Source organism: Nerophis lumbriciformis, linkage group LG10 (genome assembly GCF_033978685.3).
Source record: "Nerophis lumbriciformis linkage group LG10, RoL_Nlum_v2.1, whole genome shotgun sequence".
Taxonomy (NCBI): Eukaryota; Metazoa; Chordata; class Actinopteri; order Syngnathiformes; family Syngnathidae; genus Nerophis; species Nerophis lumbriciformis.
The window spans coordinates 12,775,265-12,802,728 of record NC_084557.2 but is presented as its reverse complement, the minus strand read 5'-3'; the positions used below and the strand labels follow the sequence as shown (position 1 = coordinate 12,802,728).

Genomic DNA, 27,464 nt, shown 5'->3' with positions numbered 1-27,464 from the left:
CCATACTAAAGTGTTACCAAAAACCTATAACTTTGTTTTGAATTTGAAAAAAAACATTTTATTTTTCACTAAAGAAGGGTTCGGTGAATGCGCATATGAAACTGGTGGTGTTCGGTACCTCCAACAAGGTTAAGAACTACTGGTTTAAGCATTAGACACCTTTTTACCTGCACACTGCCTCCCACTGTTTTCGACATCTACAAAGCAATTAGCTACCGGCTGCCACCTTATGGATATGGAAGAGTATTACACGGTTACTTTGCCGAGCTCGACAGCACCTACACTCAACAACACATTTTTCATACTATAATTACTGTGTGTTGCGGCACAGTGGTTGAAAAACACTGTTCAAGATAATCTTACTTATTTCCATATGAAATATAACTTACTTCACCAATTATTATTTATGTTTTATTGTTATTCCGTGACTGCGTGGGTTCCCTCCGGGTACTCCGGCTTCCTCCCACCTCCAAAGACATGCACCTGGGGATAAGTTGATTGGAAACACTAAAATTGGCCCTAGTGTGTGAATGTGAGTGTGAATGTTGTCTGTCTATCTGTGTTGGCCCTGCGATGAGGTGGCGACTTGTCCAGGGTGTACCCCGCCTTCCGCCCGATTGTAGCTGAGATAGGCTCCAGCGCCCCCCGCGACCCCAAAGGGAATAAGCGGTAGAAAATGGATGGATGGATGGATTACCAATGGAGTATATTGTGAATAAATCGAGAACAGGAAGTGAACAAACGTTTTAGCAACTGCTATGTAAAGGAAAAGGGGTAGAATTGAATAAGCCCTGCTTCTTCCTACTCCTTTTCGTTGAATAGAGAAACTGGAAATTGTGATGAAGCATGTTCCAAATAAACTCAAACTCCACTCAACTCAAATACGACATGGCATACATGCTAATAGCATATTGAAAGTAAGCAGATGACATGACAGGAAGGCAACATTCTTCCATGCAGACATGACAAAAGCGCCTTCAGTTGCATCAGCCAGCACAGTCAATGGAGTGGCGGGCTCGGCTATAACTGACAGGCGGCTTGTCCAATGGGAACGAAGCTTTGAACACGCTCTGGTGCGTGTGGACCAATCGGCGCTTAGCGTTGGGCGTGTCCGCGGATACTCCACTTTCCTTCTGGTCGAGAAGCGTGGAGAGTCAGCAGTGTGTTTGGATCCTAACCCGACTCATTCTGCGGCATTTGCGGCTAACGTGAGTATCAACATTCGGGGAAAACAACACAATGTACTTTTAGTATTCTGGAAGTCCGTGCGTTTGGAGTTGAAAGTCCATTTGGGCTGAACGTAGTTGGCTAGCCGGTGTACTAGCTAACACTTAGCTAGCTAACGTCAGGTTGCTGTGTGCTGCAGTAACATAAGCTGTCAATTATTCAGTGAGCTACACTTGTTTAAAAACCACTTTGGTTATTATTAAGTTGAGTTCAAAAATGCGTATTAAGTTCGTATTAGCCCGATTTAAGATGCCCAAAAAACAGGAGGAAGAAAGAGTGTTATTTGGTGTTCAAAATCCAAATAGTCCAGTTGTGATCGATTGAAAGCCCTGTTTAAACATTGACCTGGATTAATGAGAACATCCACTGACTATGTTTTAATATGTACCAGTTTCTTATTTTTATATTATCGAATTACAATGATAAAAATACTTTGTACATTTTATATGATTTTTTAGATTTTTTTTTAAATATTAGACTTAGACAAACTTTAATAATCCACAAGGGAAATTGTTCCACACAGTAGCTCAGTTACAAAGGATGGAAAGTGTAAGGATGGAAAGGATACATAGGTCAAAGGTAGACAAAAAATGTACCATAGTAGCAATATAATATCAATCAATGTTTATTTATATAGCCCTAAATCACAAGTGTCTCAAAGGGCTGCACAAGCCACAACGACATCCTCGGTACAGAGCCCACACAAGGGCAAGGAAAAACTCACCCCAGTGGGACGTCGATGATAATATGTAACATATATGTAATATTTACATATTGTATATAATATATACTGATATATGTATTTGTATATAATATATACAATAAATAAAATATCCCAAATACCATGTACCGTATTTTTCGGGCTATAAGTCGCTCCGGAGTATAAGTCGCACCGGCCGAAAATGCATAATAGAGAAGGGGAAAAAAAACACATATAAGTCGCACTGGAGTATGAGTCGCATTTTTGGGGGAAATTTATTTGATAAAACCCAACACCAAGAATAGACATTTGAAAGGCAATTTAAAATAAATAAAGAATAGTGAACAACGGGCTGAAAAAGTGTACGTTATATGACGCATAAATAACCAACTGAGAACGTGCCTGGTATTTTAACGTAACATATTATGGTACGAGTCATTCAAATAACTATAATATAGAACATGCTGTTCGTTTACCAAACAATCTGTCACTCCTAATCGCTAAATCCCATGAAATCTTATATGTCTAGTCTCTTACGTGAATGAGCTAAATAATATTATTTGATATTTTACGGTAATGTGTTAATAATTTCACACATAAGTCGCTCCTGAGTATAAGGCGCACCCCCGGCCAAACTATGAAAAAAACTGCGACTTATAGTCCAAAAAATACGGTACAATATTACAGTATATGTAACAGCTGCAGCATAAAATAAAGAGTAGATCCAGCAGAAAATATACATTATAAACAAAGAGAGGTAGCTAACATAGAAGCGGTCAGGTAATAGACAGATATCATCTATTGCTGTATGGCGAGTGATTATACATTATAGATGATTATAATTATAATTATCCAGCCATCCATCCATTTTCTTATAATATTATAATTATAATATGATTATGCATATTATAATATTAAACACATGAATTAAATACCAATAGCTGGTTAATCACACATTGTTCAACATCATACTTTGGACATATTAGCTGTCACCTTGTAATGAAGAAGGTTGTTCACGGTTTTTTACTGCAGCCTCAGCTGATGCATTCACCATGATGTCTTCTTTCTAACACTCTTTAGTGACCGGCCTGTTCTCAGATGGGGAAGTTTCCATCTCATTACTCTCAATGACTTTTCACCTTCCATGGTTGTCAGCCCTGTGGCTTAGTAGTCAGGCCCGGGCCGTGACTGTTTACCTTTGCTTGTGGGCCCCAGAGAGCTCCAGGCTTGCAGCTGCCTGGTTTCCTTTGCTTACCAGTTTATGAATGAACACAGTGCACTAATAGGGACTTGTAATTAAAGAGAGCTCCATGCTCTTATGACGCATATGGGGGTAGGTTTGTTGTGTTTTAAAGTATTTCCAAATGGATGTGCATGTGGTTCAAATAATGTAACTGTAGTAGCTGTTCGTCAATACAAAGTTTTCAAATCCAGCTTGACTTAAATCAAATCAAAAGTTTCCACTGCTGCACCGTGTTGTAGTGTACAGGGACGGGAAGAATATGATTTTCAAAACAAAGTATAATTGAAATGTAAATGTGGTTTATTCATCCAAAATCAAGCAAACAAATTAATGTACCTTTCCCATTACGTTAAAAATATTTTCCCACTAGGTTGCATACTGGTCCCTTACTGACAGCCTTTATATTATATTCCTAATGTTGCTAAATGAAACTAAAATAATACAAGAAGAAAGAAAACACCTCATCTAATCAGATAACAGAATAACTAAAATATAATGATTAGGAAATTTAATTTACTAGATGAATGAACACCAAATAGCCTAAATGCTACAAAATATGTAATTAGCTCCAGCAGTAACTTTTTTGGGGGGGGGGGAATAAAACCCAGCCAGAGCAAGTTAATCTAATTAGTAAATACAAAACTTACGAACACTAAATGGCCTACTAAAACCTTTGACTGAACACAGAAACGTTGTGGTCCCCATCTGAATGTAAAAAAAACAACTGTTGCAACTAGGGATGGGTACCTTTCACATTTTGATACAGTACCAATTTCTGGTACGTGGGGATCCATACCGGTACTCAATGGTGCCAATTTTCAGTACTTTTTGTGTGTGTTCATGTAGTAATGATTGTTAATTTAATTTGTTTAATGATAACATTTTCGAATATGCATTAATTTCACTGTCCTAAGTGTGTTGCTATAGTCTTTTCCCAACATACTTGGCTAATAAGCCTGATTCTGATTTGGATTGAGTTGAATGTCTAAGTTTTGTGTTTTGTTGAGCCCTACAAAGTGTTTATTCTGTAAGTATTGTAATTATCAAACGGCTGTTTGATTATAAGGTGCATCTTAGTTGTATTTTTGACTGACATATTTGGAGGTGTTGAACTGACTATGTAAAATCGGCAATGGTAAATCAGTAGCACATATGTGGCATATTCAATGGAAATTAGCATCGAGCTAGTGTATAGTAGTCTTTCCCATTTGCATCTTTTCCAATTCTACTATCGAGCACTTTCTATCGGGCATGCTTGCTTGGTTGGCATTGAAAATTGCAACATTACTTAAAGTCTACGAATATGCCTTTTTTGCCCACTGAGTGCTTTAGCTAGTACTGAGACTGCAACTGGACGTGACATCTCGTGCAGCAAAGGTACCGCCATATAGAGGGCTTTGGATTTTGAGTTAATGTATCCCGCAATGCATTGCCAGCAGCCATATTGAAAGGCTAGCGTCACCGTTCACGATAGCGCTACAAACACGTAATATTTCCAAATTAATCAGTGGAAATAACATTGCACTGGCTGTGATACGATGGAGTAATACTGGGAGTCATCCGATAAGAAGTCCCTTCGTTGTTATAAGGAGAAAGCAACAGTAATCGGATGCAAGGCGTCAAGGCGAGGGTCATGCACTTTGAGAAACGATCCGACCCAAGTTTAACACCCTTGATAATCACGTATAACCACTTTAATGTCATCTCAGTACACTGTGAGTGTTAGGCAGGACTGGGAGAATGTTGTTCTCGTGTAGTTTCAGTTTTGTTTCATGAGGAGGCTACAGTCTGGATGAGAGAAGTGAGTACAGTATCCATTATCATGTCAACTACTATCAATGTTCTTCGACCAATCACATGAAGTTGATGCAAAGTGCAGCCGTCATTTATTTTAAATTAATTTCCGTTTACAAAAATGTCTTAATTGCCTGAAATGAAATGACTTGAACAAACACAAAGTCGTTATAGCACGTCACATCTGATCGGAGCAGCAATCCATGCTCGCCTTTGCCATTCACTCTTCGTTTAGCCGCTTCCGTTTGTCCAGGAATACGCTTAGGAACGCAATAAAAGCTAGTAATACCTCTCCCACTTCGATTGTGGCAGTTGACGATTGCACACGTCGTCGGCATTATGAGTATCACTTGATGAACAATCAGCAACAATCAGCATGTTTACAAATGAAGGGTTCTAATATGACCAATGGCAATGCATTGTGGGACATGTACAAACATCCGAAGCCCTCTATAGTACTGTTTTTTTTTTTTAACGCAAATTAGAACTAGGTAGTGCAGACAGAATTTGGTCAGTACCTATAAAAGTACGGAGTTCGGTACCATCCATAATATATATGATATGAAATACAATCTGATTTGTGTAAAACTGCACTGCTAATGCTCTAGTTTAAGGGTAGCGGGGGATGTATAATGTAGCCCGGAAGAGTTAGGGCTGCATAGGATTCTGGGTATTTGTTCTGTTGTGTTTATGTTGTGTTACGGTGCAGATGTTTTCCCGAAATGTGTTTGTCATTCTTGTTTGGTGTGGGTTCACAGTGTGGCGCATATTAGTAAGAGTGTTAAAGTTGTTTTATACGGCCACCCTCAGTGTAACCTGTGTGGCTGTTGAGCAAGTATGCCTTGCTGTCACTTACGTGTGCAAGCAGAAGCTGCATACAACATGTGGTTGGGCTGGCACGCTGTTTGTACAGGTTGTAGAGGGCGTTAAATGCTGTGCCATCACGGCACGCCCTTATTTTTGTTGTTAGGGTGAAAATCGGAGAATATTTGCCCTGGGAGAGGCACTGAAATCCGGAAGTCTCCCGGGAAAATCGGGAGGGTCGGAAACTATGCAGCTGAGCCGCATCAGAATGGTCAAAGAGCCGCATGCGGCTCCGGAACCGCGGGTTGCTGACCCCTGGTTTAGTGGGACAGGCAAAAGTTAAGTAATTGGAAATGTGATAATTTTTAGGTTATTAAATGTTTCAGTGCAGCATTGTAGCAAATGCGTCACAGACCGGTACAATCCACTGCTTAAGTTGTATACAGTAAAATGTTTTATCCAGGGAAAATGTTTTAATTTTTCCTGGTCTGAATTACATAAGTGTAATTGTTGTTTATTGTGTTTGGGCTTCAAATTTCGAATAAACTAATATTAATACAATCCAACCTGTATGTTAATTTAGCTAAATATTATTCATTGTGTCTCACATATTCCCTGAAGCCCAAATATTTTTCAAAGCGAATTTGCACAAAGCAGGATGATTGTTTTTATTTGCGTTTTATTGTAATTTATTTGATTGCTGCATTCGGCAACAGCTAGGCCTCACTAGATTCCAGTGCAGCTGCTGCTTCATGGAAAAGGGTCAAGGGCTACAAGGTTTCCCCATATTGGCAATACACATGTGGCGGTGAAGGCTTGCTAGAGGCGAGGCCAACATGACATCCTCATAAATTACGTCATGATTAATTTAATCGGTGATGATGCATATACTTTCTTACGCATATATTTAAAAACAATTGTGTTACTAGTATTAACCTTTGTTTTGTTTTGTTTTTATCTCGTTTTGCTCTATTTTTCAATTGTTGTAAAAGGTAACACAGGATACACTATATTCAGCCCTCCCTGAATGTTGAAATTTAGTTTGCCAAATATGTAAACAATCCTTTAAATTAGAGATGAAAAAAATCACTTGAGGTGGTTTATTGATATTCTCTACAATGAAGTCACTGTAAAACTAAGCACACTGAGGAAAGTACATTATATACACGTAAAGTGCACATACCTGAATAAAACATGTTTAATTAATAATACAGTTTAGAATAAACGGAGAAAGAGCAATACATGTTTACAGAATGAAGGTTAGCCCTAATGCTAACGTATAATGGACAAGCTCATTGACAGGCTAACGAAAATGTGCATGTCCAATTGCAGGGCCATATATAGAAAAACAATCATTCACTCTCCCATTCATACCAATGGGCAATTTAAAGTCTCCAATGATCCTAACATGCATATGCTTGAGAAAAGCCACACACGCACAGGAACATGCAAACTCCACACAGATGTCCTGGTTCAAAGACGCAGACAGAGTGAAGTAACGGCAGTAATGTTAAAATGAGGGTAGTTTTCACAGGCTTGAACAAGAAATGCACTAATTAACTTGAAATACTTTTCTCTTGAACTTTCTCTGCTTGCTTCAGCCGAGTGCCGATTCAGATGCACGTTTTTCCAAAATAAAACATAGAAGAACATCATGATATTTGAGATGGGTGTAAATAATAGACTGTATAGAATATATCCATCCATACAGTATATCACAAAAAAAATACAAAAAACATTAATTTTTTTAGGGTGTAGCGGCTTTTATTTTGCTGTGGCGGTACGCCAGGCTCAGTTACATTTAGGAGAAACCCGGGGCTAATTTGTAGGTGACATAATATCAAAGAATGTCACAGAGAAAAAGCTTTTTAGAATACACAGCTACTTGACTGCAGGCGGGAATCTTGAATTTCTTTATCAGTCGATTATAGGTACAAAGCTTTTTATATTTATCAAAATATATTGTCTTTGGCTTTCTTAGTCTTTGTTAATTGAGGGTTTTTATGATTTATATAATTACAAAATAGTATTTATTTCGCATCTGTGCAGTATTGTTTGTGATTGTTAAATAAATAAATAAATAATAAATGATAAATGGGTTGTACTTGTATAGCGCTTTTCTACCTTCAAGGTACTCAAAGCGCTTTGACACTACTTCCACATTTACCCATTCACACACACATTCACACACTGATGGAGGGAGCTGCCATGCAAGGCACTAACCAGCACCCATCAGGAGCAAGGGTGAAGTGTCTTGCTCAGGACACAACGGACATGACGAGGTTGGTACTAGGTGGGGATTGAACCAGGGACCCTTGGGTTGCGCACGGCCACTCTACCACTGCGCCACGCGGTCCCTTAAGATGTCTGTTGATGTACTGTTTGCTTTCTTGTGGCTTTTGGGGAATTTATGGCACAGCTGCTGAGTCCAAGACATATTTCCCTGAGTGGGAGAATACAGTATATGGTTGCTGGAATCTGATATCAATAAGGCCAATAATGTTCATGTTGATGGTGCCATCAAGATCGGTTGAATTAGACTTACTGCAAAACAACAGGCTTCAACATGTGACTGTTATGTGACTGTTATGACAGTCACATAACAGTCACATGTTATGTGACTGTAAAATGTTCAATACATAAACGCCATGTTCTTTATTCCATAGAGCTGTTTCGGAATGGATTCTTCTTTGAGTGCAGCTCAAATCCGACAGAAGTTCATTGACTTCTTCCACCGCTATGAGCACCAGTATGTACACTCGTCATCCACCATCCCTATGGACGACCCCACGCTGCTGTTTGCCAATGCTGGCATGAACCAGGTAAACTGTGTTTATTTATGTTGTGATAGGACACCACATTATTGTGGTGTCCAAGTTTTTTCTGAAATTCAATAGTGTTGCTCACATTCTTTATCGAAGTGCTGGTACGGGAGCAGTAACATGAATAATCATAATTCAGAATAAACCACAAATTAGGTGCAATGTTTACCCAACTGCAGTACAAACTGCCCCGTGAAACTGTCTCTTTCTCTCGTTTAGTTCAAGCCCATCTTCCTCAACACTATCGATCCGTCCCACCCCATGGCAAGGCTACGTCGTGCAGCCAACACCCAGAAGTGTATCCGTGCAGGAGGAAAACATAACGACCTGGACGATGTGGGCAAAGACGTGTACCATCACACCTTCTTTGAAATGTTGGGATCCTGGTCCTTTGGGGACTACTTCAAGGTACGAGGGCTATTTTGTGATAATAGCATTCTTACACTGGAGTGGCTAAAACCTTTTGCTACAATTAATGTTTGCATTGATGCAAATCTTAATAAGTTTGATTCCACGCCCACTGTATGCTGGGATTTGTTGCTTATTCTATCTGTTTTGCACGCCATTCTTCTGGAGAAACCAACTATCCTCTTATTTCTTCCGCTGTCTTGTCATTCCCTTATTGCGCAACCTTCCACTGCATGATGCAGCAACTGGCCTGTAAGATGGCTTTGGAACTGCTGACCGAGGAGTTTGGCATTTCCATCGACCGCCTGTATGTTACCTACTTTGGGGGTAATGAGGATGCAGGGCTAGAGGCTGACCTGGAGTGCAAAGAAATCTGGATGGCTCTCGGGTGAGTGAAGTTTGTGGAATGATTGGCATTGTATACATTTTACACAGGAGTACTTCAATTTACAAGCGGAAATGGTTCTAGTCTCCATTACTGCCCATGAATCTCATTCATCCTTCCTTGCGCGTCACTAATTAGATGACGAGGCATTTGGCCACCTTAAGAGAGTCATAGTTACTCCCGCCGTTTACACGCGCATTCTCTACGGTCTTCCATGCAAAACCCTTAATAAACTTCAGTGTATTCAAAACTCCGTTGCCCGCCTTCTCACTCACACTCGGTCCCGCGACAGCATCACGCCCATCCTCCAAAACCTCCATGGGCTTCCAATTCAACATCACCTACATTTTAATATCCTCCGACTCATTTTCAAAGCACTGCATAATCTGGCTCCCCCCTAATTCACAGACCTGCCCCACCTGTACTCCCAAACCAGTCTCCTCGCTTCTGACGCCAACCTCCTATCCCTACCCTCATTGGCCAAGCACTGGACCTGGGGGAACAAAGCTTTAAGCGTTGCTGCCCCCGCCCTCTAGAACTCCCGACCCTGCTTATCGTATTCTCTTAACTCGACTTTTTTGCTGATTGTAAATTTTCTTTGAGTTTTTTTATTATTATTATGGAGCTCCTAACTCAAAGCACTTGTATCTCAAATCAACGTCACACATAGCCCGGTCTCTAGCTATAAGCTAATGCTAGATATTAAGATCAGATAATTTGGCTCTTAGATGGTTCACTGTGACATTTGATACACTAACTAATGCTGTGGATGCTTGTAGCAAAAATGTTTGTTTGCATCATTAAGCACCACAATTGGCAGAGAGACAACTTATCCAAAAACACTCTTGAATTAAGAAATATTGAAATTCAATGACTTGTTGCATTTGCAAACAGCTACAATTATGTACAAAGTAAACTATAACCTGCTATCCAAGAATGTACAACAACATTTTTCTCAGTTTCGCAGTTACACACATCTGAACAGGTCAGACACCTGTTTAAAGCCCGATCACAGTTGAAATCTTGAAATGAACGGCCTTTAATGGCCAAAACATTAACCTGGACAACATTTTAACAGCTGGTTGGCTCAGATTTTATTATTTTCATTGCATTCACATGCTGCAGTGGACAGTGGACAATTTAGCTTCAGTCCACGTGTGTTTATTGACAACAGGGTTATAACCTGGACACGTTAGCTCGTCAGTATGAAAACAGGTGACCGAGTCAAACAGCGGCGGTGTTAATGAAGCAGCGTCAGGCGAAACCGTCAGTGAAACGCTCGGTGAAATCGCGGATTAACGTTAAATATATGACGAGCCGCGAGCTATGCAGCTATAACCTATCTACCTATAACACCTGTAAAAATGAAGCAATGTTAACACGCTAGCAAGCGTTAGCTAGCTGGCTATGAGCCACCAAGCTGCTAACTATCGCCAAAAGGCACCATTTTAAGTTTTTTTCCCCATGGCATCCTGGATCAAGGCTTTCAGCAGCTTTTGGACGTTTGAGGTAGAAACGTAGGAAGCGCCATCATTATGAAAAGTAGCCGGCGAGTATTTTGATCCCGTCCGTCCGTCCCTCTTCTTCTTCTTCTTCTGGCCCACCAGGTGAATTAAGTGCTATTGGCGGAGTTACAATGCATCGTAGGCTACCGCCACCTACTGCACCAGAGGTGTAACTACAAGCAACATTCACAGACAGTCCCATTGCTTTTATGAGCGGTCGAGCGAGTCAAAAGCCGAAAAATCCATTTGTGGCGGACATAATTCTTTCGTGGCGGGCCGCCACAAATAAATGAATGTGTGGGAAACACTGAACATTACATAAACAGTTAATGCTTACAATAACCAGTCACATTGTTTGGTCGATCAAAAGTGTTGATGCTCATTAATGTCTGCCACAGGGAAATAATCTAGTCCTGCCTGCTCTCTTTCTGTTAGCGTGGCGGAAGCGCGCATCCTGCCAGGTAGTATGAAGGACAATTTCTGGGAGATGGGAGACACTGGTCCCTGCGGTCCCTGCAGTGAGATCCACTATGACCGCATTGGAGGGAGAGACGCCGCCCACCTGGTAAACATGGATGACCCCAACGTCCTAGAGGTCTGGAACCTGGTGTTCATCCAGTTCAACAGGTAGCGCACACGCACACACCACCAAAGCAAAAAACAACAACAAACGAGGACGTCTCACTTAAATGTATGTCTCAGAATTTTCACCTGCTCGTCTTAGGGAGTCGGAGACGTTGTTGAAACCGCTGCCCAAGAAGAGTATTGATACAGGGATGGGTCTGGAGCGCTTGGTGTCTGTACTGCAGAACAAGATGTCCAACTATGACACTGACCTCTTCGTCCCATACTTTGAAGCTATTCAGAAGGTATGTAAATAAATATCCTAATTTATAATATATTCCTGGTCAGTGTAAACCAGTGGTTTCAAACTTCACAAACCCACATCTTTTCAGGTATTTGATCTCAAGCCATGTACAACTACTTACTGCACACTTAAAAAAAACAAATGTTTATGTGATTTATGACCAGTGTTGGGACTAACGCGTTACTAAGTAACGCGTTACTGTAACGCCGTTAGTTTCGGCGGTAACTAGTAATCTAACGCGTTATTTTTTATATTAAGTAACTCAGTTACCGTTACTACATGATGCGTTACTGCGTTATTTTACGTTATTTTTTATGTAGTATCGGCTAGAAACTGAGGATCTGATCGTGTCTTATGGCAGCGAAGCAGAGACGTGCTTCTGATTCTTCCTCTGCGCTCTCTGTGTGTGTGTGCGGGTGTGGGGAGGTGAGGGGAGGGGAGGGGAGGGGAGGGGGGTGCGCAATAATAACCGTTGGCCAACAAAAAAGTAACCACAGAACACTATACGACTATACGGTATAGTGTTCTGTGGTTACTTTTTGGTTGGCCAAGCGGACGTGACGGCAGGCTGTCCTCACTCAGGTCCGCACGGACCTGGAGGGGCGTGCCTTAAGTCCGGCTGGAAATCGGGAGAAATTTGAGAGAATGGTTGTCCCGGGGAGAGGCAAGTATGAGATATTCTCCCTTCTTTTCTTTTGTCGAGCACAATTTAGTTAAATGTAAGTTGTGTCTTGGATCAAAGATCCCGTCGAATGCCCAAAACAACAATTCAAATCTGCCTGGTTAGGCTTTGTGTATGTCACGTGTGCCTTCCTTAGGTGAAGCCAGCTTTACAGCTATGTTGTTGATTGATTGATTGATTGAAACTTTTATTAGTATGTTGCACAGTACAGTACATATTCCGTACAATTGACCACTAAATGGTAACACCCCAGTAAGTTTTTCAACTTGCTTAAGTCGGGGTCCACTGATTAATGATACAGATATATACTATCAAATATATACTAACATCATAATACAGTCATCACACAAGATAATCATCAGGGTATATACATTGAATTATTTACAATCCGGGGTGTGGGATATGGAGGAGGGGGTGGGGGGGGGGTTAGGTGTGGTTGGTATCAACACTTCTGTCATCAACAATCAGCATCAACAATTGCATCATCAGAGAAATGGACATTGAAACAGTGTAGGGCTGACTTGGTAGGATATGTACAGCAAGTAGTGGACACAGAGAGAGAGATCAGAAAGTATAAGAAAAAATGTCTACATTTGATTATTTACAATCCGAAGAGGTATTATGTGGAAGGGAGGGTGTTAGTTTAAGGTTGTAGTTGCCTGGAGATGTTCTTTTAGTGCGGTTTTGAAGGAGGATAGAGATGCCCTTTACTTTACACCTGTTGGGAGTGGATTCCATATTGAAGTGGCATAGAAAGACAATGAGTTAAGACCTTTGTTAGTTTGGAATCTGGGTTTAACGTGGTTAGTGTTAGTGTTATTATGCTGTTTGTTACTTATGTATGTTATGTTGCAGCTATTTAAAATAGTTTTGTCAATTTGTTCTGGCCTGAAATAAATTGGCCCTTTGAAACATATCTTTGTCTTTGTGTGTTGTATGTAGAGCACATTGCTTAGCAGAGTTCAGTGATGCAAATGCATGTCAAGTTGATCAACAGGTTGTATTATTCTCCAGTGCAATAACAGTACTGAAATGAAGGCTAAAAGGGCATTAATGGGAGCTTTAAAAACAAAAAGTAGAAGAAGTAACTAATTAGTTACTTTTCACAGTAACGCATTAGTTTTTGGTGTAAGTAACTGAGTTAGTAACTGAGTTACTTTTGAAATAAAGTAACTAGTAACTGTAACTAGTTACTGGTTTTCAGTAACTAACCCAACACTGTTTATGACTACTGTTTTTTTTGGACAATAGGGTGCACCGGATTATATAAGGCACACTGCCGATGATCGGGTCTATTCAGGTCTATTTTCATACAAAAGGCACACCATCATAAGGCGCATTAAAGTGTTCATATTATGATTTTTTTTTCCTACTTATAAAACACTTCCATGTGGTCTACATAACATGTAATGGTGGTTCTTTGGTCAAAATGTTGCATAGATTATGTTTTACAGACCATCTTCAGGATGCGTCTTATTTACATGGCTTCACTTAGACAGTGTATTCTCCCCGTCATCTTTGTTGTACTGCTTAATATTAGAAATGGCAACAACAATAAAAGGGTAGAGAAAAAGAAGGAGCTTATTGACTACGGCATGAACTCCAATAGAAGACGTGTGCAAATTATCGGAACTTATGCAGATCTCAAATACACATTAGCAGGTACCAATAGGTATGAGAAGTTGGTTTTGCACAAAATTGCAAATCAAAACTCCAGATAATGTCTCCGAATTAGTGCCATTTTGGGGTTCTTATACAGACCCCTTAATAATACCCATATGTTTAAGGACAGTACGTCTGACTACAGTAGCCATAATGATCCACGTTCCATCTTGGTAGCTTACCAAAGTCGTACTAAAACATTTTGACAGATTTTTGAGCGCCGTGTCCATGTGTAATGTTGTGTATTCTCAATGAAACATCAAAGTTTTGGTGTTGCTTGCTTGCGGGTACTTGCTAGCGACATTTATTGAAAAGGCTTCAACCTGCAGTCCACATGTTTCTCTTATGTGGGACTGCCATCTACTGGTCACACTTATCATTACACCTAGTACCACATAAAATTGCTTCAAGGTCGGTAAACACAAACCGGAATTAATACGTACATTAGGCGCAGCGGGTTATAAGATGCACTGTCGATTTTTGAGAAAAATATAAGATTTTTAAGTGTGCCTTTATAGTCCGAAAAATACAGTACAAATTGTGCTTGTTTCAGGGCACTGGTGCCCGACCATACACTGGTAAAGTAGGGGCCGAGGATGCGGATGGTGTTGACATGGCTTACCGTGTGCTGGCTGACCACGCTCGCACCATCACTATTGCCCTTTCAGATGGCGGGCGGCCTGACAACACTGGTAGAGGGTAAGGATTTTTTTAATGTGAATTATATTAAAACTTTATGTAAGAATAATTACCGGTAGTCTTGATGTTAATTGTGTTAAAATGTGAGATTAAATGGTTTGTGTTTTCCATGTCATTCAGCTACGTGTTGCGGAGAATCCTACGTCGTGCAGTTCGTTATTCCCATGAGAAGCTGGGAGCTCAGAGAGGTTTCTTTGCCTCTCTGGTAGACGTGGTGGTCAATTCTCTGGTGAGATTCTGTCTCTTCACATTATGTACTGTTTAACAGTGCAGCAACACATGCCGTTAATGCATTCTGAACGCCTCGTCTTGCATAAACTGTGTTATTAAATGACAAAACTGCATATATTTGTAGAGAATGTCAAAGATTTACATCTTATAGATCCAAGTTAGCTTTTAGCTCCAACCAGTCAAACTCAACCCACTTATAAGCTGTGAGAAGCTTATATGTATTGTCACCCCCAACTGTTTTTTTTTTTTTTTTTACTGTTTGAGTTTGCAGTTGATTTATTCAATGGATCTTTATGCTTCTTCCTCTTGATGGCTCTCACTGACGTTTTGTATTTTTTTCAGGGTGAAGCATTTCCTGAATTGAAGAAAGACCCCGAAATTGTAAAGGACATTATTAACGAGGAGGAGGTGCAGTTTCTCAAAACCCTTAGCAGGGGGCGCCGCATCCTGGATCGAAAGATCATGAGTATGGGGGACTGTAAGACCATCCCAGGTGAGAGACATTTGAGGAAAAGCTTTTCTGTTGCATGTGTTTTGTGAAGGAATGTGCTCACGGTGGCCTCAGATGCTCGTTGAACAGCGTTTTTGTCCATCTGTGCATCCAGGAGACACAGCATGGCTTTTGTATGACACATACGGCTTCCCTCTGGACTTAACCTCCCTCATTGCTGAGGAGAAAGGCATGTTGGTGGACTTGGTTTCTTTTGAGGAGGAGAAGAAGGCTGCACAGGTAAGGCACATGAAAAAGACATGCACTTAAGAGTTTAAACCGCATTGGGACACCTCTCGTTTAAACAGGATTTATGGTGATTTTTATTTATATTCGAACACTTCTTGTGCTCTAGATATGGATTAGATTGGATCTGCTTTGGTGTAAATTTTGCCCCCGTCGCATGTACAACCCACTCTCTTCGTATGTCTGCAAGATATTCGTTTGTTGAGACGTTTTTCAGACATGGTTGAAAAATTTAATTCATAAACTTTTTATAGATTCAGCCGGTCACAGCATTTGATACAGAGCTGTATTGAAAAAAACTATTTTTAGCAGTATATACAGTACAGGCCAAAAGTTTGGACACACCTTTTTATTCAATGTGTTTTCTTTATTTTCATGACTATTTACATTGTAGATTGTCACTGAAGGCATCAAAACTATGAATGAACACGTGGAGTTATGTATTTAACAAAAAAAGGTGAAATAACTGAAAAAATGTTTTAGATTCAAGTTTCTTCAAAATAGCCACCCTTTGCTCTGATTACTGCTTTGCACACTCTTGGCATTCTCTCGATGGACTTCAAGAGGTAGTCACCTGACATGGTTTTCACTTCACAGGTGTCATAGTTTTGATGCCTTCAGTGACAATCTACAATGTCATGAAAATAAAGAAAACGCATTGAAAGGAGAAGGTGTGTCCAAACGTTTGGCCTGTGCTGTATGTCACTGCATGTTGCATGTCGCTGCTATTAGGTGCATGCCAAAATTAGATGAAAATAAAACTCCCCTACCTTTTCTTGTTTCCTCAAGCCAAGTCGTAACGTCACCGTCTTTCTCCGTCGGAGTTTAGCGGCCAATCTCATTTCGTTCATCTCATCGTAAATGTCATAAAAGCAAATAAACCACTACAAACAGCCCTGTGAAACTGTCTGTCCAAATAGACCTCAGAGCAAGTGGGATGGCATTAGCTGAGAATAATAGTATTTTCTATATAATATTATATTCTCACAGCCTAAACCATATATGGTTAATGGCTTAAATGTTAAAGTTCAAATAGGTACCTCGCGATGACATCAGAACATAGCCAATTTTAAAAAGGCATGTGCGCAGAGCCTTACTGCTTACAAGCTCACACCCAAATTCATAAACCTTATAATGTGATACTTTGGCATTTTTTAACATGACGATCCAATTTTTGTAACATTTGTAAGTCAGAAAAGACGGAAATCATTATAGGTCCCCTTTAAGGACTAGACTTGACACAGTAGAAGGAAAAATGCAAATAAGGTCAATTATTAAAGTAAGTTCTTTGATGCAGTGGCTGTGTAGCACCATTGCAGTGAATACAAAGTGATTTTTAGGATCAACCACATCCTGAAAGTATTAAAAAGTTGAACTTATTTGAGACAATTCAAGTTCATAATTAAAATTCATGTGGGCTTGTTTTTCATGCATATAATTTACAAACATTAAACTACACATTGCCTCAAGGTACGTGTTAAGACTTCTAACAACAATGATGTTCCTGTTGATGCATTATAATTAGTTTAGGGGGAAAAAAAGCTTTTAATTGTGTATTCGATTCTTTTTAAATGTTGTTTAGAATTTGACTGTACTGTATCCTAGAGATCACACACTCCTGATATATACATGTGTGTGTAGTTGAAGTCCCAGGGAAAAGGTGCAGGAGACGTGGACCACATCATGTTGGACATCTATGCCATTGAAGAGCTGAGAAATAAGAATATCCCCGCCACAGATGATTCTCCTAAATACAAATATAGCTCTGATGAAAAGGGCACCTATGGTACAAACAACCTAAATACCAAGACAGACTGAAAGGTTCTTAGGACGAAATGGTGTTTTAATCCTGGTCTTTGTTGATGTGTCATTAGAGTTCCAGCAGGTCTCTGCCACAGTGTTGGCCCTGCGCCGTGACCGCGCCTTCTGCGATCAAGTGACTTCCGGTCAGCAATGTGGCGTACTTCTGGATCAGACGTCTTTCTACGCCGAGCAGGGAGGACAGACATTTGATGAGGGCTACATGCTTCGAGAGGATGACAGCACAGAAGATGTAAGTGCATCAGTATACATTCACTATACATTCTTGATATGCAAATAAAACATCTTACTCAGAATTATTTCGGAATACATATATTTCAGAATATTTATTAAATTGATTAATTAGGAAAATGAAATCTTTACAGATAGAGCATGTCCCCCTTAATCATCCTTCATGAATGTACGCACATACACAAGGACGTGTGCCAGGCCAGCTGTATCTGTTGACTTATCCAGCTGTAATGCATACAATTCACTGACTCGTATGTACTCTATTAGCTTTTTTAAAACTTCCTCCACTGTCATTGATGCGCAGATAAGTGTAGTTTGATGAAGGCATGGTCTGTATAGTTTTTCTGGCCTAATCCTTGCTGGGGAAAAAACTAATGTGCTTGGTTTCTAAATATCTGCATAGCAGTGAATATTTTACTGAGTTGTGAGACAAAACCTTTGCGCGTTTTTTTGTAAATCCACTAGAAGAAAACTATTTGGTCAGCTTAACGAGTTATATACCGTATTTTTCAGACTATAAGGCGCACTTAAAATTATTTAATTTTCTAAAACTCAACAGTGCGCCTTATTACCCGGTGCGCCTAATGTACGGAATATTTTTGGTTGTGCTTGCCGACCTCGAAGCTATTTTATTTGGTACATGGTGAAATGATAAGTGTGACCAGTAGATGGCAGTCACACATAAGAGATATGTGTAGACTGCAATATGATGGCAGTCACACATAAGAGATACGTGTAGATTGCAATATGACTCAAGTAAACAACACCAACATTTTTATATCTTCCATTGAAAATATAGAACATTACACACGGCACTCAAAAATCTATCAAAAATGTTTTAGTGCGACTTTAGTAAGTAGTACTAGGTGTGTCCAGTTATGATTCAGAAAACGTACTTATCAGTTACAGTACTACTTAAGAAGACAAGCCTTAATTTAGCACAAAATATAAATGGAATCTTCAAGATGAAACATTCTAAATGCACGACATAATCATCGGATGTACTTATATGTTGATATAACAACACACAGGGCATTGAACAACATTGATGTCTTCTAGATCAATAAGCACCTTGATGCCTGCAGCGCGCAAGATGAGGCGTTCAAGGACACTGCGTAACTCTAGCCTTTCAGACAGCAATTTAGTCACAGGTGTTTAATTTTCGTTCCCGTAACTCGATTTGGGAACCTCGGTGCTTTATTGATTCACTAGTATGCTTATTATTATTGCGGTTGTGTTTAATGTGTTTTAAATGTTTCTGTTCAGGCGGATATAGTACAAAAAGTTTATAAGTATATCTTATTATTTTTTCCAGCCAACCATAAGTGACTATGTGATCTGTCTTTGCAGAAAATGGAGTTCTCAGTGAAGAACACACAGGTTAGAGGAGGTTACGTTCTGCATGTAGGGACTGTTTATGGAACGTTACAGGTTGGAGACCGTGTCACCTTACATGTAGATGAGGTAAGCTTAATAAGTGCAACTAAAAACTTGGAAAATCCTGGATGCCCTTCAATTGGCGCATGTGATCCCATCTGTTATCCCCAGGCTCGTCGCAAACCCATCATGAGCAACCACACCGCCACACATATCCTCAACTTTGCTCTAAGGGGAGTTTTGGGGGAGGCCGACCAGCGGGGGTCCTTGGTGGCCTCTGACCGCCTGCGCTTTGACTTCACTGCCAAAGGTGCTTTGAGCACGGGAGAGGTCCGGCGGACTGAGGAGATCGCCTGTGCAATGATTAGAGATGCCAAGGTCAGTTACGTCTCATAAAAAAGTCCTGATTCTTAATTTAGCTTTGTTTTCTTATTGAAACTATCGTTCAAAAGACAGGGACATCATATTTGTTAAATCTGTCCTTTTTATGGTGACAACCAGTCTCAGACCACAGTTGTTAACATAAAATTTTAAACCTGAAGGGGTCATTTCCATGAAAAATGCCGATGTTTATGTCCTAATGCGTCATCGCAAAGCAGTGTGAAATGACAACAGCAACATAACTACTGTCTAGTTACACTGCAGATGGTTACCTTACCTTTCACTGTACCAGTTCCAGGGACATCGGTTTCGGTACTCAGTGTGGTAATAAATGTTAATGTGATTAGTAACAAAAAATTTTTTTTTTTATTCATTTAATACCAAACTGATAATGTTAACTGTGCTGTCTAGTTGTTATATACTGTAATGTTTTCTTACTCTTCTGAGTCTCATTAGCAAGTATGCATTCATTTCCACGACAGAAATGCCCAGGGCCCACTCAAATATTTACACTGAATTACTTATTTTACTCTTGATTTTAATTGTGTTCAATAATATCTAACCTACTTACAGTTTAAATCTTTGTCAAATGATATGAAACCATGTGTTAATAACAAATATTATTATTTATTTAAACCTTAGGATTAGGTCAGGCTGATTGGAAAAATAAGTACTACCGTAACCAAATTTACTGCATAAATAAAAAGGGACTTATAAATACCTGATGGAAAATACATTGACATACAAATTATGCTGTGCTGAAATAAACTAAATAATAATGAATATCTTTCTTAACTAAACTGTCAATTCAATTAAAGTGTAAATTAAATTACAGCTTCACCACTTTAGTCATAGTTTTTGCGCTAAGAAACTTCTCTAGGACTTTAACTTCGTACTTTTTCTGTTTGTTTGAAATTGTCATTACTATCCCAAGTGGTGGAAAAGGGCAAACAGCTGACTTATTTTTTGGCGGCCCTCTAACCCCTGATTTCGGTGAACGCTTTTCTTTTTTATTAAGTCAATGTGTCGATTTTCACCAGCTGCGTTAAGGCACAGGCATGACGGATCCTTGCACTAAATATACGCATGGCTTCTATTTTTGCCGGTCGCCGTAATGCGGCCGTTCGGTTTAGCTAAAGTCCGTGTTGGACAGGAAGTCTTGCACAAACACAAAATAAGTTATACGGTTTACTTCAAAATAAAATAGTAATGAGTATTGAGCCGGCATGAACATTTTCAGATGTAATGTCACCTTGTTGACTCAAATGCTGATTCTAGAGGTCTAAAATTAAAGAATCGTATACTGGCCAGTGACGTGCGGTGAGGTTCATGACTGGTGAGGCACTGACTTCATCACAGTCAGATTTACAAACATATGAACCCTAAAGAGTATCTTATTCACCATTTGATTGGCAGCAGTTAACGGGTTATGTTTAAAAGCTCATACCAGCATTCTTCCCTGCTTGGCACTCAGCATCAAGGGTTGGAATTGGGGGTTAAATCACCAACAATTATTCCCGGGCACGGCGCCGCTGCTGCCCACTGCTCCCCTCACATCCCAGGGGGTGATCAAGGGGATGGGTCAAATGCAGAGGACAAATTTCACCACACCTAGTGTGTGTGACAATCATTGGTACTTTAACTCATTGGCGTTGTTAGGCCTATTTTAGGGGGGCTCAAGCCCCCCTAAAATATTCTTAAGCCCCCCTAAATAATTTGGTGTTTTTTTGTTTTTTTTTTACAAATAAATGCCGACATATTCATTATAAAGTGGCCCAAATATGAGTTTAAATAAATAATCATATAACCTGTTATTATTCACTCAGTTTCCCCTCACTTCGTAGCGTAAGGTAGAGAGCCCCTTTCGTGCGTCGGTATCCAATCCATTCCACTTGTTCATATAGAAAATGCCCACATCACTCAAATTCCAGCCCGCATTTTCTCTGCGACCTTGCTTGCGGTCCTGCAGGTGTACGAAGCACATTATCTTCCTTTACAATGAGTGAAGCTGCACAAAACCTTGTGTGTGCAATTGTAAATCATTTATTTTTTAAGTTTTGTGTTTCTTGTAGAATCTACATAAAGTAATATACATAAGCCTATTGTTAAAATAATGAAAAAAACATCATTAAATATATTTGTTTTATTGTATTGTTACATTAATAGCTGTTTTATTATTATAGGATGGCTTGTTAAACATTTAATAGGATTTTCAGACGGAGGAAAAACCAAGACATTTAATATAAAATGTAAAATGAATAAATACATAAAAAGAAAAAGAAAATATATGTGTCCCTTTATATGTGTCAAAGACACAGTAATGTTGTTTTAAAAAAAAAAACGAACGTTCCAAAAAAAGTGCAGTTCCCCTTTAAAGCGGCGAATTACTGCTGTTAAATGTGATTGAGCTGATAAACCATCTTCTCGCCTGAACTGTTTTTCCAGACAGTCTACGCCATGGACGCCCCCCTAGCACAAGCCAAGGCCATTCAGGGTTTGCGCGCTGTGTTTGACGAGACGTACCCCGACCCTGTGAGGGTTGTGTCCATTGGCATCCCCGTTCAGGACCTGCTGGACGACCCCAGCAGTGCTGCTGGTTCTCTCACCTCCATTGAGTTTTGTGGTGGAACGTGAGTATTTCTTATTACTCATGAGGGAGACAGAAATCAGGCATAATTGGAATCAAAGTCTTGAATATAGAAAAAGGTCATTTTCCACCCTTTTTCATGTGCTGCTTTTTTAATATCCTATATTCCCTCACCCACCTCAGCAGCCTCCTTCAGTGTGCTCACATGTTGTTATCTCTAGCCATCTGCAGAACTCTGGTCATGCTGCACCGTTTGTCATCGTCTCAGAGGAGGCCATCGCTAAGGGGATCCGCCGCATCGTTGCTGTGACAGGAAACGAGGCCCAGAAGGTCGCTACACTCACACACATATTCTAAATATTCAGTCATTATTTGTCGTTGGTGTTTATGGTCAACATGACTTTTGTTTTTGCTGACAACCTAACTGAAAAGAAAGCTCTTACTGCAGATGATCACATTTATTATTTTTTGAAAGTGTTGACATTCAACATTTTGTCTTCTCACAGCTTCTGATGGATCTGTATTCATAGATGTAACTTTATCTACTACACTTCTTTCTCATCTATCTCCACAAGTGTTGCTGTGGAACATGAATTGTTAGGCAGCATACACACACATAACTGTCAAAAAATTGTATAGTCAGCTAAAATGGGGAATAGTAGAGCACATGCGGATGTGCGGCTTGTCATATAATGAATGGGATTGTTCCTCCCAGCAGTTGTTAATGATAGCCCAGTAGAAACAAACAGATGGACCTGAAATGAGCCACATAGTTAGAAAAGTGTCAGTAATGCTTATGTTGTGTTGTGTTCACTAGGCCCAGAGGAAAGCAGACGCACTGCACCAAGGTCTAACTGCCCTAGCAGACAAAGTGAAGCAGCAGACAGCACCTAATAAGGACATGCAGAAAGAGATTGCAGACATGACAGAGGTGTGTCTTTATCATCTTTATGTTATGCATTATTTGTATTCCCTCAATTATTTTGCAAAGACTTTTGCCTTAGACAACAACAAGCTGAAATGTCCTCATTTGCAGCCGCCCTGCTGACATGCACACACGCTGTCACTAGCCCTGTGGTGCACTCACAGTTTGAAATCACACAACTCCTTAACTTCAACAACTAGGTCGCAAAAATTATTAAATATAAAAAATAATATTTATTTTAGCTTGTTGGTTAATCTTCTTGACTACATACTGTATATCCTGCCTTCCTTAAGCACACTTGTACACGAAGGCAGTAAGTTCAACACCTTCTGCTCATCAAAACTCTGAACACCAGGTTGACTGATGGAGGCCAGGTTTATTGATTATTGCAAGGGTGAAACTGTAGGACACAAACGTTGTAAATGTAAATGCATGAATTAAATGAACTTAATAATGTCATATCACAGACCACAGATTATCAAGTATTGCATTTGAATTAAATCTAGGTTTAACTTTGTCACACACCACTGTATGTTTTGTTATGATTAATAATATCAGTGACATATATGCGTTCTACTGTTTAAATTGTCTTAAGTAACAGTACAACAAACGTCCACTAGATGGTGGCAGATGACAACAAATGAAAGTTAGCCGACATGAACAGGTAACGCAATCAGAGATCGTCTAACATCATAAAACACACACATTTCACAGCTAAATATGACTCATTGTGTACTACAAACATTAAATATGGGTACATACCAACGATGCCACGAACGGCATAAGATGTGATAGTTGTTTGCTGAGAAACACGAGGAATGAAGCGGAGTTGTGCGCACCTGTCTGAAATCCTTCCGGAGTCTAAACACGTGACCTATCTGCGTGTTTCTTAAAGGTACAGCTCACTTAACAGAACCAACCGAAATGACCCGGAAATAAACACACACTAAATAAAGTAATCTTAATAACTGAGGCAGAACAACATGTGTATACATATGTGTGTGTGTATGTGTATATATATCCATCCATCCATTTTCTACCGCTTGTCCCTTTTTTGGGTTCGCGGGGGGTGCTGGAGCCTATCTCAGCTGCATTCGGGCGGAAGGTGGGGTACACCCTGGACAAGTCGCCACCTCATCACAGGGCCAACACACACAGACAGACAGACAACATTCACACTTACACTCACACACGGTAGGGCAGGAGGGAAAAAAATCGGTCTAAGCCTGGGCCCCTCAAGAGGGGTCCAGACTGAGGCCAAGGGAAAAAACACACATAGCCATAGCACACGAAGAGGCAGTTTTTATTTCAACGCAGCCTTGTTTCTCTGACACACAAGCTCAATTAAAAGATTTTGTATCAAGAATGGGTTTGCATCAAGAATCGATTCTGGAATTAATCATCGGACCAAGAATTTTAATCAAATTGCAATTTGAAAGATTCCCATTCTTACTTAAATGAGGTGATCCGTTTAATGCACACATTTTATGTAGACAAAAGCGGTCGACCATGTGTGGATGACATACTGGACCAGGACTTTATGACTTAGTCCATGTAGACTGGTTGTCGACATAAACAGGACTGACTTTAGTTGGTTTCACTGTATTTATTTATTTTGCAGGGTTCTGAAAGAGTTTAAAAATAACTTTATTTCAAAAATGGTGCATGACACCTACCTGTAGTGTTACAATCGGTAACGTGATTGACTGTCTGGTGTGCAGTGGATCGGCACTGCAGTGATCTCCCAGTGGCGGAAGGACGAGATGAGGGAGACCCTGAAGGGCCTGAAGAAGACCATGGATGACTTGGACCGTGCCTACAAGGCGGACATCCAGAAGAGAGTCCTGGAGAAGATAAAGCAAGTGATGGAGGAAAGCCCTAATCAGGATCTGCTGGTGATGGAGATGGAGACCGGAGCCTCGGCCAAAGTGAGTTTTTATAAATGAAACTGAAGAAGAAGTAAAAGTATAAAATGAAGTACAAAACCAGTGAAGTTGACATGTTGTGTAAATGGTAAATAAAAACAGAATACAATGATTTCCAAATTATTTTCAACCTATATTCAATTCAATAGACTGCAAAGACAAGATACTTAACGTTTGAACTGGAAAACTTTATTTTTTGCAAATATTAGCTCATTTGGAATTTGATGCCTGCAACATGTTTTAAAAAAAGCTGGCACACGTGGCAAAAAAGACAGAGAAAGTTGAGGAATGCTCATCAAACACTTATTTGGAACATCCCACAGATGACCAGGGTAATTGGGAACAGGTAAAACAACTTCCATGAAATGCTCAGTCATTCACAAACAAGTATGGGTTGACGGTCACCACTTTGTGAACAAATGCGTGAGCAAATTGTTGAACAGTTTAAGAACAACATTTCTCAACCAGCTATTGCAAAGAATTGTGGAATTTAACCATCTACGGTCTGTAATATCATCCAAAGGTTTTTTGGGAATCTGGAGAAATCACTGCACATAAGCGATAATATTACGGACCGGGGGGGGGGTGTTTTTGTTTTTTTGTCATAAAAAAATACAATCATGTGTGCTTACGGACTGTATCCCTTCAGACTGTTTTGATCTATATTGATATATAATGTAAGAACCAGAAATATTATTAACAGCAAGAAACAACCCTTTTTTGCGAATGAGTGTAAATGGGGAAGGGAGTTTTTTTGGGTTGGTGCACTAATTGTAAGTGTATCTTGTGTTTTTTTATGTTGATTTAATTAAAAAAAAAAGTTTTTATTTTTTATTTTTTGTGCGGCCCGGTTACAATCGATCCATGGACCGGTACCGGGCCGCGGCCCGGTGGTTGGGGACCACTGGCCTAAAATACCACAACGGACTGTTGAACAACTTAAGCTGTACATCAAGCAAGAATGAGAAAAAATTCCACCTAAAAAGCTTTAAAAATTGGTCTCCTCAATTCCCAGACGTTTACTGAGTGTTGTTAAAAGGAAAGGCCATGTAACACAGTGGTAAAAATGCCCCTGTGACAACTTTTTTACAATGTGTTGCTGCCATTAAATTCTAAGTTAATGATTATTTGCAACAACAAAAAAAAGTTTCTCAGTTCTGTTGGGATATAATTAAGATAATGAAGGATGAAGTGATTAAGAAATGTTTAATATTAAATATATTGTCTTTGCAGTCTATTCAATTGAATATAAGTTGAAAAGGATTTGCAAATCATTGTATTCTGTTTCTATTTACAAATTACACGTGCCAACTTCACTGGTTTTGGGATTTTTGTATTTGGAAATGCTGATTGTGTTTGCCATGTGACTAAAGTGAAGTGTGTGAGACTCATTAGTTTGGACTGAGACATGAGGATGGTGATTAGAAGACATGGTGCTCTCCACCCTTTCACAGGCTCTGAATGAGTGCCTGAAGCTGCTGAAGTCGAGCTCTCCTCAGACCGCCGCCATGCTCTTTGTTGCGGACCCCGATGCCGGCAAAGTGGTCTGCCTGTGTCAAGTCCCTCAGGTGATTGAACTCTCGTCAGCAGGGTCTTTTTCTACACACGATCCACTTCATTGTGCAGCGAATCACAACAATACAGGCGCTCATGAGAATCTATCGTCCCTCCAGGAAAAGGCCAACCGCGGACTGAAGGCCAGCGAGTGGGTTCAGGAATTGTGCCCCCTGATGGACGGCAAAGGAGGCGGCAAGGACATGTCTGCCCAAGCCACTGGTAGGAACACGCAGTGCCTGCAGGAGGCGCTGCAGATGGCCCAGCAGTTTGCATCTCTCAAACTGACAGAAAACTGAAGGCAAGAGAAATTGGCGAAGTGTGGCGTGGAAGATGGGAAATGGTAATAAGATTTTTACTTCTCCCATTTTGCGTACAGTGGACCACTGTTGGGAGTGGGGCGGTTAAGTAACGTCTGTCAAATGTATCTGTGGAAACTACACTCAATTGAAATATGCTCATGGCAGAAACCTGCATGCTTGTGTACAGTGATAGGAAATAGATTTGGAATCAGTGAGTTTGACACGTTTGCACTTCAATCTCCGGTTATGAGCGTTGTGCTCTCCAATCTATTTTGTGCACTTTTTCATCCTGGTGGGTTATGATCTTCCTTCAACCCCAAACTGACCGACGACTCATTCTGCACAGCTTCATTTTTAGGAAACACAAGCAATTTGAAGCCAACTGTAAACTAATTTAAAGGTGTAGCAGTGTTCATCTATGCTGTCAATAGTTGTAGCTGCTTGTCAATTAAGACTAAATAATTCATCAGTCCTGTGTAAAAGATCATGTTCTGTATTTGTAACTTCATTTCTAGATCAACTGTACAATAATGTCTTTTATCATCGTTGCTTTTCCATGACACATTACTGGATTTGAATAAACAGATCTACATTG

At 40.0% G+C, this 27,464-nt stretch overlaps 1 protein-coding gene across 1 annotated transcript; it reads left to right on the top strand.

The window, feature by feature from the left end:
• Nucleotides 1-1,085: 1,085 nt before the first annotated feature.
• Nucleotides 1,086-27,464, top strand: LOC133612650 (alanine--tRNA ligase, cytoplasmic-like). The gene is made up of 20 exons (XM_061970261.1): nt 1,086-1,208; nt 8,435-8,590; nt 8,810-8,998; nt 9,241-9,386; nt 11,324-11,515; nt 11,613-11,757; nt 14,654-14,799; nt 14,920-15,028; nt 15,373-15,523; nt 15,636-15,760; nt 17,408-17,552; nt 17,641-17,819; nt 19,169-19,282; nt 19,367-19,573; nt 22,022-22,206; nt 22,385-22,493; nt 22,981-23,094; nt 24,810-25,016; nt 26,468-26,581; nt 26,687-27,464. The coding sequence occupies exons 2-20, from the start codon at nt 8,447-8,449 to the stop codon at nt 26,864-26,866; spliced, it is 2,901 nt and encodes a 966-aa protein (XP_061826245.1). The 5' UTR covers nt 1,086-1,208; nt 8,435-8,446; the 3' UTR covers nt 26,867-27,464.